Source organism: Macrobrachium rosenbergii, chromosome 54, assembly GCF_040412425.1.
Source record: "Macrobrachium rosenbergii isolate ZJJX-2024 chromosome 54, ASM4041242v1, whole genome shotgun sequence".
Classification (NCBI taxonomy): domain Eukaryota; kingdom Metazoa; phylum Arthropoda; class Malacostraca; order Decapoda; family Palaemonidae; genus Macrobrachium; species Macrobrachium rosenbergii.
The window spans coordinates 41,550,775-41,567,590 of NC_089794.1; the positions used below are offsets into that span (position 1 = coordinate 41,550,775).

Sequence of the window (16,816 nt, forward strand, 5' to 3'; positions counted from 1 at the left end):
GGGATGTTCCGAAGGAACAGGGTGCTTACGCAAAATTTGGAGCTGCTTGCCCAAGAAGTGCAGCGAGCTAGAACCTTGCTCCTGGCGCTGAGGAGAGGAGAAACGCTCCGGACTGTCCCCCTTGCTACACGAAGGTCGAGGACTGAAGGAAAGCTCCCTCACTCCCTTGAAAGGACGATGCGGGGACTGATCTTTACCCGAGAAACGTCTCTTAACCCTTAAACGCAGAGCCTCTATTTACAAAAGTGTCTGTCGTATGCCGACGGCGTTCGGGAGTTAGCACCGAAGCAGAAAAAAGGTTTTTCAAAAAATCACAGCACGCTTAGTTTACAAGATTAAGAGTTCATTTTTGGCTCCTTTTTTTGTCATTGCCTGAAGTTTAGTATGCAACCATCAGAAATGAAAAAAAATATCATATATAAATATTGAAATATATGACAGCACAAAAAAAAATTTCATAAATAATTGTATACAAATCGCGCTGTGAGCAAAATGGTTAAAGCTAACGAGTTATTTTTTTTTATTTGTATTGTACACTAAATTGCGATGATTTTGGTATATAACAAATTGTAAAACGATCAAAGCAACACAGAGAAAATATCACAAAATGATGCATGAATTCGTAACGTGTGGATGTAAAAAAATTTTTTTCAAAAATTCACCATAAATCAAAATATTGTGCTAGAGACTTCCAATTTGTTGCAAAATGAAGGTAAATGATTGAATATTACTAGACTGTAAGTGTTTTAGCTTACAATTGCAGTTTTCAACCACTTCAGTCGAGTTAAAGTTGACTGAAGGTAGAATTTTTTCTATTTATCGTGATTTATATGAAAATATTTCAAAACTGATAAAAGCTACAACCATGAGTTATTTTTTGTTGTATTCTAAATGAAATTGCGCACATTTTCATATATTAAACTTTATGTAACGTATAATATAAAATGGTGCAAACATTACGACAAAGTGACGAAAGAATTTCCGAGATGTTCGGCCGAGTTACTGCGCAGACACAAGAAAAAGTTTTTTCAAAAATTCACCATAATCGAAATATTGTGCTAGAGACTTCCAATTTGTTGCAAAATGAAGGCAAATGATTGAATATTACTAGAATGTAAGAATTTTAGCTTACAATTGCGTTTTTCGACCATTTCGGTCGAGTTAAAGTTGACCGAAGGTTGAAATTTTGGCACTTATCGTGATTTATATGAAAATATTTCAAAACTGATAAAAGCTACAACCAAGAGTTATTTTTTGTTGTATTCTACATGAAACTGCGCACATTTTCGTACATAAAACTTTATGTAACGACTAATATAAAACGGTGCAAACATTACGACAAAGTGACGAAAGAATTTCTGAGATGTTCAGCCGTTACCACGCGCGGACATAAGGAAAAAGTTATTTTTTTTTCAAAAATTCACCATAAATCGAAATATTGTGCTAGAGACTTCCAGTTTGTTGCAAAATGAAGGTACACGATTGAATATTACTAGAATGTAAGAGTTTTAGCTTATAGTTGTGTTTTTCGACCATTTCGGTCGAGTTAAAGTTGACCAAAGGTTGAAATTTTGGCACTTATCGTGATTTATATGAAAATATTTCAAAACTGATAAAAGCTACAACCATGAGTTATTTTTGTTGTATTCTACATGAAACTGCGCACATTTTCATATATAAAACTTTATGTAACGAAAACTAATGTGAAAAAGAATTTCTGAGATGTTCAAACACATAAGGAAAAAGTTTTTTTTCAAAAATTCACCATAAATCGAAATATTGTGCAAAGTTTGTTGCAAAATGAAAAACGATTGAATATTACTAGAATGTAAGAGTTTTAGCTTATAGTTGTGTTTTTCGACCATTTCGGTCGAGTTAAAGTTGACCAAAGGTTGAAATTTTGGCACTTATCGTGATTTATATGAAAATATTTCAAAACTGATAAAAGCTACAACCATGAGTTATTTTCTGTTGTATTCTACATGTAATTGCGCACATTTTCATATATAAAACTTTATGTAACGAAATGTAAAACGATGCAAACATTACGACAAAGTGAAAAGAATTTCTCAGATGTTCGGCAGAGTTATTGTGCAAAAATTTACCATAAATCGAAATATTGTGCTAGACTTCAAATTTGTTGCAAAATGAAGGTACATGACTGAGTATTACTAGAATGTAAGAGTTTTAGCTTACAATTGAGTTTTTCGACCATTTCGGTCAAGTCAAAGTTGACCGAAGGTTGAAATTTTGGCACTTATCGTGATTTATATGAAAATATTTCCAAACTGATAAAAGCTACAACCATGGGTTATATTTTGTTGTATTATACATGAAATTGCACACATTTTCATATATAAAACTTTATGTAACGGCTAATATAAAACAGTGCAAACATTACGACAAAGTGACGAAAGAATTTCTGAAATTTTCGGCAGAGTTACCGCGCGGACGTAAGGAAAAAGTTTTTTTCAAAAATTCACCATAAATCGAAATATTGTGCTAGAGACTTCCAATTTGTTGCAAAATGAAGGAAAATGATTGAATATTACTAGAATGTAAGAGTTTTAGCTTACAATTGCGTTTTTCTACCATTTTGGTCGAGTCAAAGTTGACCGAAGTTGAAATTTTTTGTAGTCGATGTACGGTATGTCCACTCGTCACCTGACTGACAATTTTAGTTGACTTACGATACGTCCAGTCGGCGTTTAAGGGCTAAGCAGGCAAGATTCATCGGGGAGGCGACGAAGATGGCTCTTAAGAGGTGAGGACTCCTCAGAACTTGACGAAAGCCAATGCACTTCCGAGACGCCTTTCCAGCGGCTGTCTCTAGTCACAACCTGGGATACAACAGGCTGGACTGAGGGGACGACTGCCCGTGGGCAGACCCCACTGACCTCCCTTGGGCTACCTGTGTGCCTCCTCCCAGGTAGCGGGGAGTATGGCAGGGACCGACGCCTAGGAGAATCAGTGGGATGAGCAGCTGCCTCCTCCACTGACACTTCACCTCTAGCACTGTTTTCAAACTTATCAGCACTGATGCCCTTAACTGGGCCACTGTACTCACTACCAGATTTAAACCTTGCTCAAACTTATTCTCAAGGCTGGCAAAGCAATCGGGTTTGGAAGTGATGGAGCCAGGAGAAGGAGTAGGTGGTTTAGGAGAATTAATTGATGCACGTGGGGAAGGGTTAACAGTTGGAGAATTAACAGCTATGTCAGCCGTATCCGATCTAGGAGTCAAGGCCTGACTAGCTAATTTCCCGCTGGCTTTAGCGGCTGCTTTCCTCTTTCTACCTCTTTCTAGTTTAGCTAAATGAGTATTTAAAGTCTCCCATTTTTGTTCTCCCCAATCCCCACATTTATCACGTCAAATTATTAGAGCAAACTTGACCTCTACAACCGGAACACAAGGTGTGAGAATCGTAAGTTAATTTTGTCAACCGGGTATTGCAGCTTTTACTGCAATACTGGAAGCTAGAACTACTAGTGTCGGACAGATCCTAACTAGTTGAAAAGGCCAAAATCGTGAAAGTCAATATGAAAAATGCCAAAAAGGCTACAAAAATACTTCAAGAAAAAATTACAAATTCAAAAAACTCTAAACTGTTGTAACAACACCAGGTGTTGACGCTACAAGCAGCAGAAACAAATTGTCGTGTTGGCGGTGTTTCCTCTTTCATACCCCGAAAGTGGGCAGGGCATAGTCACCTACACAAAACAAAAGAATCGCTGCTGCAGAATTCAGAATTCTAACTGCTGTTTGAGTAGAAACTCTTAGCTTAGTAATTACTGGGTAAGTTACATATACAAAACAAAATTATTATGCAACAATGTTGAAGACATCTTTAATATTTTTATGACTACAGTGTGTACAGAATAAAGTTGTAGCCTACACAAGATATGTGGCAAAGTGCTTAGAATATTACAGAAAAAAACCATACATGCTGAAACTGTGTGCGCTTGAGACCCATTACTGTACTTTAACATAGCAATATGTGCATCTGTACAAAATCTAAGACACTCACTCCACTACCCATAGAAAAGAAGAGGAATCATGGTAAGCAGTGCATAAGCATGGGCTATCTCAGGTCCCTGATAATACAACTGATCTTGCACTGTGTTGCCTTAAGTCAGTTGCAACAGAACAGCAGGGCCAGGAGAAGGGAACCTTGGTTACAAGTGGGTTTAACTGAAGAATTGAACTTTGCTGAAAATGAAACTTTTTCTCAGGCTTCCTTACTGCCTTTTGGGACGGAAGCCCTATCCTGAGACCTTTCCCAGCAGCCTTTCTTTTTCCCCTCAAATTTCTCTAGTGGAACCAAAAATTCTATTTTAAGAGAGTTCTTAGCAGCTGCCAATTGGCAGAGTGGCCTTTGGGAGCCAAATGGTGCCTTCTATCAAAAGCCTCTCCGTCAGTGACTCTCCATGGCTGTTTCTGAGGATGGTTATCAAGTGGGATATATCAGACTTCATGTCTACAAATTTATACTAAGCCTGCTTTATGGTCATGAAAAACCAATTGAGGGTTAAGTCTTAAAAGAAACATTTAATTTTAGTCTTTCTTTCCTACAACATCAAAGGTCTACAAAATCTCCATGCATAACAGTGACAATCTTGAAAATTCCTATCAGTTATTATGATGCTCAAATTCAACCTTTCACTTATTTCCTCTAGTGAGATGCTGAATAACATAATAAGGTTAATTACCAATTCATTCTGCTTTTTACAGTGCATCTCCTAGCCTTGCAGATTTGATATTTAATAATATCCCAACTTATTTACAGGTGCTTTTTCACTGGAAAATTTAGTTGCTTTAACTTATGGAAACATCCCAACTATGTTTGCACTGTCTTCAGGAGTAGTTAGTACTTTAATAAAAGAACTGAATACCTGTGATTACATGGACATACATTATCTCAGAATAATACGGGCTCTATACAAATATATAATCAAGGAAGAGTGACATAGCATGCAGACACATGGTTATCTGTACGATTTAAAGGCCTGAGAAATGAAATTAGTGAGGTTTGTGTTCTTGATAAGCGATAGCTGGAAAAATAAACAAAGTTATAAAAATCACTAAACAAATAATAGCAGTTGGCAAAGGAATGAAATCCATCACTAAATAACAACTACTCCACTAGCAGTTTGATAATTAGTATGGAGAAGCATGCTTGCAATTCATCACACATTTTCATTGATTTTGCTGTACCTTTAAGACTACTGTATTCTTGGCAAAGAGGAGTGCTGTGTACACTGTAAGGAAATTCCTTCCATGTCAAAGGTATTAATGCCCCATATCAAGAAAATTGCAATATATTAATTTAGCAGATCAAGATGACTGCAAGAAAACTACCTAAATTACAAGTCGTTTAAGGACTCAACCAAGAAAATTGCTGATATAAAATATAAAGATCATTAGAAACAGGGTAACACTTTACATATTCATTACTGAAAAAGGATAAATTTTACCTTTCCAAACTGCCTTCTGGCCTCCTCAAAACCCATAATTTGCATCCTTTTCTTCAGTACATCCAGTGGATATACACAAATTTTAGCAAAAGCACCAGCTGCCGATCCACTTAATGCACTAGCACTTAACCATGGAGCCACCTCATCTGGAAATTAGATTTTTATCAGTAATATATGGTGCAGAATGGTTTCAAATGTACAAATCACTACATTTAAAGGAAGCATGTATTAGATAACCTGCGTAATGTATGAATGTACAACTATGTAACTGATAAAGAACTACAAGTCCTCCTACCATACATAATGTCATGCATTCATATTGAGTGCTTATATATAGATCATACATACTCCTCAGCATTCACAGCCTAGAACAGTATAGTACATCACTATATAGACTGCCCCTCAAATGTTCAAACCCTTACCTATTTTGCATACCTACACTAAGTCTAAAAATTATTTAAAGAATTAAAAACTGACCAGGAGTTACTTATTGATTTAAGAAACACAATTCAGTCTTATATTTGCACTATTTGTTCAGTAATTTTTCCAGTTGTGTATAATAATCACCACTGTGGGTGGAGAAAAGGTCTCTTGAACATATAATGAAAATAATTACTTTCAGTACATAAAACCAGGTGGAAAAACCTACAGTACATTAGAAAAAAAAAAAATGGTTTCCGTACAGCTTTGATGCTCCTTGGATTTGTCAGTGGGAACACATGGTATATATAAATAAATTTATACAGATTTCAGAATAGCAAAAATATATAAAATAGTGAAAGGAATCCCTATAAAATAATTTACTAAGATAACCACAGTAACTACAAAGGAATTACATTAATAACATTTTTACTCTGATGCCGTCAATTTTCTTTTCAAAAGCAAATCATGCTATGCACCCTTTACTCTTACATTACAAAGCCAAAAAATATATTTTTTTTTTTCAAGAAAACCTGTAGTTTACATAAACTTAGTCCAAGAACCCCTCATAATCGACTACAATCCAAGATTAAAAGGTGGTACTTAGCAAACCAGATTATGCTACCACAAAAAAGCAAAGGTAGCCATCAATTCATAACTAACTAGTCAGTCTGTGGTCAGATTAACCGGCCTTTAAAGCTGATATGGTCCTCCATTTAAAAATACTATGAACATATAGTTAAGAAACATTACAATGACACTGAAAGCTAAAATCTACAATATCCAAGTTACCCTGCAAGGTCACTACAGATTATTAGACTCAATCCATTCTATCATGCAAGCAAGGTGCCTGGCAAAGAGTTCCTTTACAGCATGGGAGATTAGTGTGGCATTTATTGGATATGAATGATATTGCTACAGCTCGCCTATTCAGCCAAGTAGCATATAACAAAAATAAGGTAAGCATAGCTTAAAGATGGATCAGAATCATATGCCAATAAAGCCTTGGGATACTTTACATGGGTAAAGTGAAAGATGATACAGTGGTTAACTGATGATGACAATTCAAATTATCTGGAACTGCAATCACCAGTTATTAATGCTGCTTATATATTTTCAGGTTCTGAACAACTTTGACACTTAATAAATAACCTTGGTAAGCATTTTTCACAAAAACACTGATTAAATCCACATAAGTGCAAATAATTTTACGTCTTTCATGCATCAAGTACAGGCAGTCCCGGTTTACTTCCGACTTCGACGTTCGAATAAATAATTCATCAGAAATTATTTCCTGGTATTCATTTTCCAGGAAAAAAGAATAATCATAATTTGAAGATGTAAAACTCAATAATAATGCAGTTTAATCGTTTTCAATGCAAATTAAAAGTAATTTTATGATTTTGACGATTTTCGACGATGTTCCGGCTGCATCAACCGCCTGTATATGGAACAATTAGAAATTAATAAATTATATTTTAAAAAAAGTTTACTCAGCAAACTTAAAAACTTCACCTGATTTATAAATAAAATACTTTCTGTGAGGACACTGGTAAGAGAGATAAGTCTCCCTCACCTCGGTATTTACAGTTCTCAAGCTTCCAAAGATGAGACTCTTAACCAGCAAATATGACATTTTTATGATAAAATAAAGTTTTATATATACTTACCCAGTAAATACATACCTATAGTTTCCTCTTGCATGGTAGCTTGAATTAAAAATGTGCAGGTAACACTTCACAGCTTAGTGCAGGTGACTGGTCCCGCCCACTAATGGGAATACCAGGAACTACTTAGCAAACAGCCTCATTCTGTTTATGCCCTATGTCCGTCGGAGGGGAGGGAGGGAGGGCTCCGATCATGTAATTACTGGGTAAGTGCATATAAAACTTGCCCAGTAATAACATAGCTGAATCCACATTGACAGGAGGTGGGATACATGGACATATTCTACCTCGAAACATTAAGTCATATAATGATTTTGAAATAGAAAAATTTGCTAGTATTGAATACAATGCTTGTAGTTCCTTGTTAGTTAAGAGAGCCTGCAGTAGAGAATTGCCTCTGGTTGGTGCTCATCTTAACCTGCAGTGGTGTGGCAGTATAGCCAGGATCGCCTCTACTCAATGGGAACTTCGCAGCGGAGGAGCAATCCGAATGCTGACGAAGTATCAGTAGGAGCTTTCCGGTGAGGAAGTCTTCCAAAGACCAACAAAGCCACAATATTTGCCCTTGCCCTGGGCACAGTACCAATATAAAGATAACCAGATAAGACTGTCACCTGCACTGAAATAAAGACCATGACCCATTCACTGATAGTGATGGGTGCTCCAGGTACATGTAACCCCCAGCTCTCACAAATCTCAGCACCTTACTACAAGGTGAATAGATAGGAGAAAATACTATTCTTCCTTCCACATTACTAACAATGATCGCATGGTACTGCAGGAATCTAACACTGTTTTAACTTTCTTCCAAAAGTGATAAGAAGATCGATTACACTTCTAGTAGGTTGATTGTAGAATGGATGTCAGGCATACAGTGCCTGAAAGCTATTGAGGCAGAAGCTATTCTGACGTTCTTAGCTTCCCTTAAAAGGAGCAAAATGCTCTCCTACATCTGAGTGTCTCAGAAAAGGTTGATTGTAGACTGGACGTCAGGGGCCACACAGTGCCTGAAAACTAATGAAGTAGAGGTTGTACTGACGTCTCTAGCTTTCACTAAAAGTAGGCCAAAAGCTCTCCTGAAACTACGAGTGGCCTCAGAAAACAAGTCAAATCACAAGAGAGGACCATATGTTCTTAGACGGAGGGTGCCAGAACACTAAACGTTATGAATGAACCCCTGTGCTTCCAATCCTGCTCAGGTCACACTGGAAAACTGCAACAGAAAAGAGCTTCTTACTCTTCCCTAGAGCCAAGGATGCGGGGAGAGTTGGCGCCATATGGTCGGAAGCTGACGCTGGGTGTACTGAGCTGGTGCCAGGCTGTAGGTGGGGCCAGCAGAGCTTGTGGCCAGCTAACTAATCAGTCGGGAGCTGGAGGGCGCTCTAAGAAGCCCGGGGTAGAGTTGGCATCCAGCTGTAGCTGGCGCTAGGCGAGATGGAAGTCAGGCGAGGTAAAAAGCTCGGGGTGACAGGTGCTCCTGGGAGCCTGAAGCACAATCCCCAGCTGTCAAAACCATCCTATCTTCCATTAAGTTTTTGAGAGAGAGAGACTGGATCCAGGTCTTGGAAGGGTCCTCGTTCTCAGTTAAAAATTCCCAGGGTAAATGAGCAAACCGTGTTGCTGAGTCAGACGTAGCTCAATACCCCCGTCTGCATCTCTCAAATGTCTCTGTAGCACCTCTGAAAAAACCTCTCCTTCCTGATGAACACCCAGACAGCCCAAAGGCTGTCCGCATAAGAGCGCACCACACATGATGGTGTCCCTTGAAGTGAGATTGTTCGAGGTTACGAAAGGTGGAAGGATTCTGGGAGAGTCCATCAATCAATTGCAGCAAACCAGGAACCATAAATTAAAATTCAGAATGGGCCTACGAGGGACACTGTAACGTTCTGATAAGTCTGAAAAAATCCAGCTTTTCCCTGACCATGTCGAACAGTGGAACAGCCTAGAAGTTCAAGTTAGAACAATCTTGCAGAATGGTGTCTGTCGCCTATGCTAGAAGGTTCCTTTAAGGTGGTCGATGGTCATGGTTGGCCTGCCCCAAAAATAGCACAAAACTAAACAGATCAGGGGAATCAAGGTCCACTTGGGAGTAAGAGCGAGTTTCTTATGGCTCAGTTCATCTGCCAGAAATTCCAGATGGACTAGAAAAAAAAATTAAAAACTCAGTCAATCGTTCCTTGTAAAAAACTCTCTTGTCGCTTGGGGATGAGTGCTAGAGTAAAAATGTAAAGACTACGGTCTAGTCTAAAGGAATACAGCAGTCTAGGAAAGAGTAAGGGTAGAGAAGGCCTGAAGCCTTATGCGAAAGGCTTTCAGCTCTATGGCATAGTGCGAAGGTTCCGTTCTCCTGGAGACATGTCCCTGAAATTCCCGGATCCCCGCGAGGGCTCCCTTGACTAGAACAAGGAGTGAGAAGCAGTCTAAGACTAGTCTCATAATGAAGGACTTCCTCTGAAAGACTAAATTCGGACAGATACCACCGTAGGTCCGACTGAAAATTCAGGTCTTGGGGAAAAAACAGCGGAGCCTGGCTATGATTCCTTGTCCCTGTGCAGGGCAAAGACTCGATAGAAGGCTTGTGCCAAAACTGTCAAACCCTGACAACTCCCGAACTGGCAGACTCTGTCTTGTAAGACGGGTCCACGATATATTTGGAGTCTGTATGTGGACAAGAAAAGCAAAGTATTCTACATAAGCAGGAACTTCATACCAACGGCCTGGAGAATGGACAACAAGACTGTTCAGTTAGTTTTTATAGCCGAACAACTCAAATAACATTGAGCAGACTTGCAGACAACTAAGCGGCCTAGTTGTCGACCCTGCCGATATTTGACAGCCACGGAGACATGGCCATCAAGGCAGGATCGACTTCTTATGCAATAATGCCCAGTGTGGACTTGATGACACCTCATACAGACTGAAAACATATGCGGAACTGTACTTGGCCAAAACTAATATCTGACACGCTCACAGGAACTTGGAAAGTCCACAAAAGACACCAAAGTCCAGCTGTGGGATAAAAACAGTCTTGAACAAAGCCATAAGTGACGACTTCTGCTGCAGTCAACCACAGTGCCCTAGAAGAAACAATCTGTTAAAAGGAACTAAGCATTCAGAGGTGGGAGCCTAGTATGGTTAGAAAGTGCCAAGCACTCTGGAACAGGCATCGGGAGCTCGGGATTCGGTGCCAGAAAGCTAGTGCCAGGAACTCTGAAGTTGATCAGGTGCCGCTAAAGAGAGGGTTCATGGCTCTTCCTTCTGCCTGGAGCCCATGAAATGTCATTCTACAAAAGAATGCCCAGGAGGGAAGATATCATCATTCCAAGGGGAAAACGGACCAAGAATACATGCTGTCTGAAAGTAGCTGTGATTCTCTTGGTAGATGGCTGAAGGTGAAGAAAAGAGGGTTGATAGTGACTGGGTGTTTCTCCCAGTAGAAAAAAAGAGAACCAAGGCTCCCTTCTTGCGATCCCAATGAAAGAGCAGAAATCTCAAAAAACTAACTTAACCTTCCCTACCACATTGGACAGGATTAAGGGACCACCTGAAGTGATGTCTCTCAGCAACAGTTTAGAGACTCCTATCTCTTAGCCCCTGCTCCTGAGGTCAGTCAAGAAAGACCCTTAATTCAAAATCTTGACAAGATCTACAGCCAGGAGAACTAATTCTGCCTAAGGATCACAGGGAGTAAAGGACAAAAAACACTTGTCTTGCTCCCTTAAAAACCAAAGTTAAGACTCCCAGCTCCCTGTAGAGGAGCAACTCGGGTCATCTGGAACTCAAGGCAAAGGTACAACAGGCTGAAAAGAGACAAAACCACCCGAGAGCGTTTGTATGGTACTCAAAGGAGAGAGTCCGATATTGCAGAGAGGACACCAGATGATGAAAGACTAGCATTGGCCACTTGAAGACCAGAGCCAAGCTTTCAATTGGAAATAGCACTCAAAAAAGAACAACAGAATGTTCCCAGAAGAGACTGGCATCAGTAACTGGTAAGCTGGTGCCAGACACATGAAAGCTGGTGCTGGGAGCTCTATATGAAGAGGAGCTCCAGCGCTACAGGGTGCTCGGGCGCTACTGGAAGCTCAGGCACTATCGGGCACTCAGTGGGAGCTTGGGTGCTTTGGAATCGGACAAAAGAATGCTCAGACATTGATGGTCCACTTGGCACATTACTGGTGTTCCAAAACCAGAAGTTCAAGGCTGTCCCAGAAGATATAAAAAGGTGTGGACTACACTCCTGCTCCCCGAGACGCTTGCAGGAGAGTGGATAAGAGCGAATGTCATCTGAAAAATGCCTCTTCAACAGCTGAGATTCATTATAAAAAATGCCATCACCATTTTGTCTACACTGGATTATCACTAGAAAAAAGCACATCTCTGTGGACACCTTTCCTATGGCTGTCCGTCGACACCTGTGGACAGCAGGCTCAACTGAGAGGCAGCTATCCAGGAGCAAAACCCTTCAGACTCCCAAGGAACACAGTATGCCTCCTCCCAGGTCTAGGGGAGTCTGACAGGGACTGGGTTAAAGGAGCCGATAGGGCCGGATAGCCACCACCTCCACGTCACATCCAGTAAGAAACCTTTTCCAGTGGCTGTCTGTCAATACCTCAATACCTGGGACTGGCAACAGGCTCGACTGAGGGGGGCAATTACCCGTGTGTAAACGCCCCGATCTCCCTTGGAATTCCAGTATGTCTCCTCCCATGTTTAGGGAAGTATGACAGGGACCTTTGTCCGGGAGAATCGAGGGACGAGCAGACACCTCCACTGCATAACACTTCACTAACATAAGGTTAACATCTGTTAACCTAAACACAAGACTGGCAATGGCACAGGAAGGAAGCAGGGGAGACAGGCACGGGAGCAAGTAGAGAAAAATAACGAGGGCCAGTAGTAGGAGAGAAAATTGGTGCAGGGAGAGAGCTGGCACCAGGCTGGAATTGGCGCTAGGCTAGCTGGTTACCAGGTGAGCTAGTAACTTGGGAGCTAAGAGCTCAAGGGTGGATGAACACTAGGCGCTCGTAGCAAGGTTCCTGGCTGTCAAGAATGGCTACTCTCCTCAAAAAAGCAACTAAAACTAAGCATAATTTCTCTCCCTTACACTTCCAGATCTCTGCAAAGAAAAGTGTAACCAGATGTTCAATTAATCCTTTACCAATAATTGCAGATATACATTTCATTATGAAAATATCATTCTGGTGGCGAACACAATATTTACGTTTATTATATTATGCTACTTGGAAAAGGAAAGTTAATCTTAACCGACAACAGTTGAAGTACACAGCGTACCAACATGCATACATATCTCGATTCTTATCAAACATCATTGGAGACTTGGGATATACATTTCATCACTGAAAATATCGGTCCTGTAGCGAATACAATATAACAATTATTATGCTAATCAGAAAAGGAAAGTTACTCTTTGCTGACAAAAGTTAATGTACCCAGAGTACCATTATACAGACATATCCCAAATCCTATCAAACATTGTCGAGACTTGTAGACATACATTTCATTAACGAAAATATTGGTTCGATAGCGAACACAATATTTACGTTTTATTAAGATAATCGGTAAGGGTGGTAGCGAACACAATTTACGCTAATTGGTAAACTATGCTACTGGTAGTTAACCAATATGATTGCAAATTCGCTACTGTAGCAAAAAGGATAAACTTGAATCAGATCTTAATAACAAAACAATAAAATACTGATCTTGAAAGCTGTACACCTGAAGGCTATCAGAAAACAGAGATAATACTTCATCGAAATCCATTTTCCTACCAGCAAATCTACAAACCAAGCTGCCATCGACACTTAATGTTACTCGAACACCGGCAGAAACAGAATGAGGTTATTTGCTAAGTAGTTCCTCGTATTCCTGTCAGTGGGTGGGACCTGCACTAAACTGTCAAGCGTTACCTGCAAATTTTTTCATTCAAGCTGCCGTGCAAGAGGAAACTATAGCTATGTAATTAATGGGTACGTTACTTATATAAAATTTACATATTTACAGAAACCAAGCATTCATTGCAGAATGGCAGAGGTTGTCCACCCTTTAAAAATCCAGGAGTCAACAGTCTATGGTCACTTCTTTGGCAGCAAAAGCCAGTTTTCCAGTGCCTTGGGAGAGTTGTTTTGGTTATTTCCTGCATTTCATGGGCACTACGAACCAAAGCAAACTCTCCTGAGGTTTACAAAGACTCCTTTATTTTCTTTATGCTTGAGAAAGTATTCTGAAGTGGCAGAGTAATTGTTTTCAGCATGTTTGTTGCTACACCCACTGTCTAGTTGTCTGCTGCTTCATTCTCTCTCTCTACTGAATAATGATTCCCCACAAAATCTTATATCTCTACCGTATGCACCTTTGTTATAGCCTTAATCATTCACAAGATCTCTGATAATGGACAATGCCTGGGACACCATAGTAATGTCCATCACTTGTCTGTTCTGCCTGGAACATGATTTAAGTTGCCTGGCTTAGACCATAGCCGTACCTGTCTCTTCTGTATATTCATAAGTCATCTTGGCAGCATGAAACCCCAGCCATATCCATTATGTAGTTTTATTATGAACTTTAAATGTTTATTGGGCACAATATGACCACTGTGTTCCAGGTACTGGCAGTCCCTAGCACGTATCCACTTCTGACATAAATGTAATCCCCTGTACCATGTCATGAGTTTCCTATTGGTCAAGTTACCAGTTAAACTTGAAGAACATGAACTACCACCAAATGAATCATTCCATCCTATCTGATAGCCTTCTCTGCAGGCTAATAGGCAAGATCAGGTAAAGCAACAAAAGCCCAAAGATGCTGCACAACTGAAGCAGTTCTTTGTCAAAGTTGATCAAGTACAAATTACCAGCCCTAAACAGTTCCTCAGTATATATTACTCAATTCTATGCTGACTGTAGTAAAAAGAGGCTGCAAAAATACCAATTCTATGCTGACTGTAGTAAAAAGAGGCTGCAAAAATACCAATGTAAAGTATACTAAATTTTTACCATGCAAATATATCAGGTAGTAGAATTTTATCAAAATTTTTGCCTTTACCACAGGGCTTTTTTGGTATATGCCCATTATCAGAGCATTATTTCTAATTTAAATGGATGTTACCAAATGTTTCCTCATTTATATTGCAGAAAAAACAAAATTAATCTATTAATAAAGTTAAAATCTTCTCTATCCCCACTGCTATCCTTAAGCTAATGGGCAGGTTGCCTTGATAAATCTTCAATTATCTCATCAAAAGCACCTTCCTATGCTAAACCCTTACAAATCCTCATTCACTAAATCACACCATCAAATCTTTTGCTTTCCAAGACCTTCTACCTCTAATAGGTTCTACCCGATAAATTAAATTGGGAGAGCATAATATACAATCATAATCCATTAATTCAAGTCTAGGACAGATTAAAAAAAAGGACAGTATTGGTCATATATATTTGTTTCACCATCTTATAGCTCTAGCATATTTGGCAGATTATTCCAATGTCTGGTAACTCGGGCATACCACAAGGTCTGTCTCTGTGCCCAGTTTTTTCCTTACAGGCTTATTTAGACAGGACCTCGCAATTTTGTCAGGTCCTCTCTTTTATTAGAAAAGGGGGGGGGGGTTACTGTCATTGTGTCTGCTATCAGGCAGCAAGTTTTGTATTTTCTTAATACAAGCCTATTCAGGATCAATTCCAAAGCTCATGATCTTAGTACAGTGGCCACTTACATTATTTTCATTACATGAATTTCAGGGACCTTACTAATGTTCAGGGTGGAATTCTCCCTCTTTGGTTCCCTTTCTGATTCTTAGTCACTTTCCCCTTCACTGCCTCAGTTATTCCCTTACAAGCAGTCCATTGTCTTTAATAGCATAAGAATGATATTTATTTCTGTTATTATTTCACCGCTGACATTTGGACCCCGATACAGAAAAAGGATTTTGACAAAGGAAAAATCTATTTCTGGGGAGGGGCCCGTGTCACCCGGTGACCCACCCCTGTTTTCATTCTCTCCCTCCATGGTAAACATCATTCTAGTGGGGTGAGTGCTAACATGGAATGCGACTAGTATTGCCTTGTGTACAGTCCGTGAGTAGTGCATGGGTTTGTATCGGCACCTCTCGTTGGGACTTTTGACATTGGGAATCTTTATAGGGCAGGGTCCCGTGATTGTGACAATCTCACCCTTTACCATATACTGACTCCATTTCTTGAGCTCGCTCTGGGGGTAGTAACCCCAGCTTTACATTTAGCTTTTCTCTGGTATCTAGCAACGGAATTACCTAGAAATAAGTGCTGAATGGATTATTTCACCGGTGACACGGGCCCTCCCAGAAATAGATTTTTCCTTTGTCAAAAATCCTTTTTTTACTGGACTTGGACGAGTCTGCCAAGTAAAAAAATCCAAAAAGTTGAGGTTTGTTAAGTTGAGGAGCCTCTGTAATCTCTTTTCTAGTTATCTACTATATAGATTTACAATGTTAAATTATAAATCCAAAGGAATGATAAAGGAATATTACATTTATACTAATAGCAATCACAACATGCTGCTGAATAAAAGAAGACTTGACTTACCATCAACATTTCCAATTAATTCACTTATCAAACCAAATAGTCCACTATAAAAATAGAAGATGAGTGCAGTCTGTGGTGCACTCATGGCTAAAGTAGGCATAAGTCCCTTCCACAGACTGAGTGGGCCTTCATGACGTACAATTTTGAGCCCTGCTTCCAAGACACCACTATAAAGCTAGATGGAAAAATTAAGTAATCAGTTACAAACAAGCACTTGCAAAGTACCCCTATGTAATATAAATGAGAAAATAAGGAAAACTCTAGTTAGCTCTATAAATCTGAAATAGATTATGAAAAATGTTATGATCTCTTACACTGGAAATACAAGGTTTTATGAGCATCATTAAAACATAATTAATTTCATGTTCCATAATACAGATCTCTCATTTGTTTCATCACAACCCCCATAAATCTTAAAATGACCTTATTTGTAGACACAAACTCTCTTTAGTATACCAAACCATAAGAAGAGCAACTATTCACCTATACACACCATGGACACATCATCAGGTACTAACTTCTCTCCTCAACAACAGCCCTAGCACAATTTTCCAAGGTTTTTATTCAGCATCTCAAAGTTGTCAATCATCAACACTCATATTTATCAATTAATATTAATTTTTCTTTAGCAAATCACCATCCATTCAACTTTTTCTTCACATTTTTTTT

General features: G+C 39.3%; 1 protein-coding gene across 2 annotated transcripts in view; it reads right to left on the minus strand.

Annotated features, from left to right (window-relative positions):
* LOC136835019 (mitochondrial thiamine pyrophosphate carrier-like) overlaps positions 1-16,816 on the minus strand; it is a 69,985-nt gene that overhangs the window by 16,501 nt on the left and 36,668 nt on the right. For both annotated transcript variants that reach the window (XM_067098057.1, XM_067098056.1), the window contains exons 5-6: positions 16,148-16,322; positions 5,476-5,621 (exon numbers count right to left, since the gene is read on the minus strand). In XM_067098057.1, coding sequence (XP_066954158.1) covers positions 5,476-5,621; positions 16,148-16,322 — 321 coding nt within the window. The remainder of the gene's footprint in view (positions 1-5,475; positions 5,622-16,147; positions 16,323-16,816) is intronic.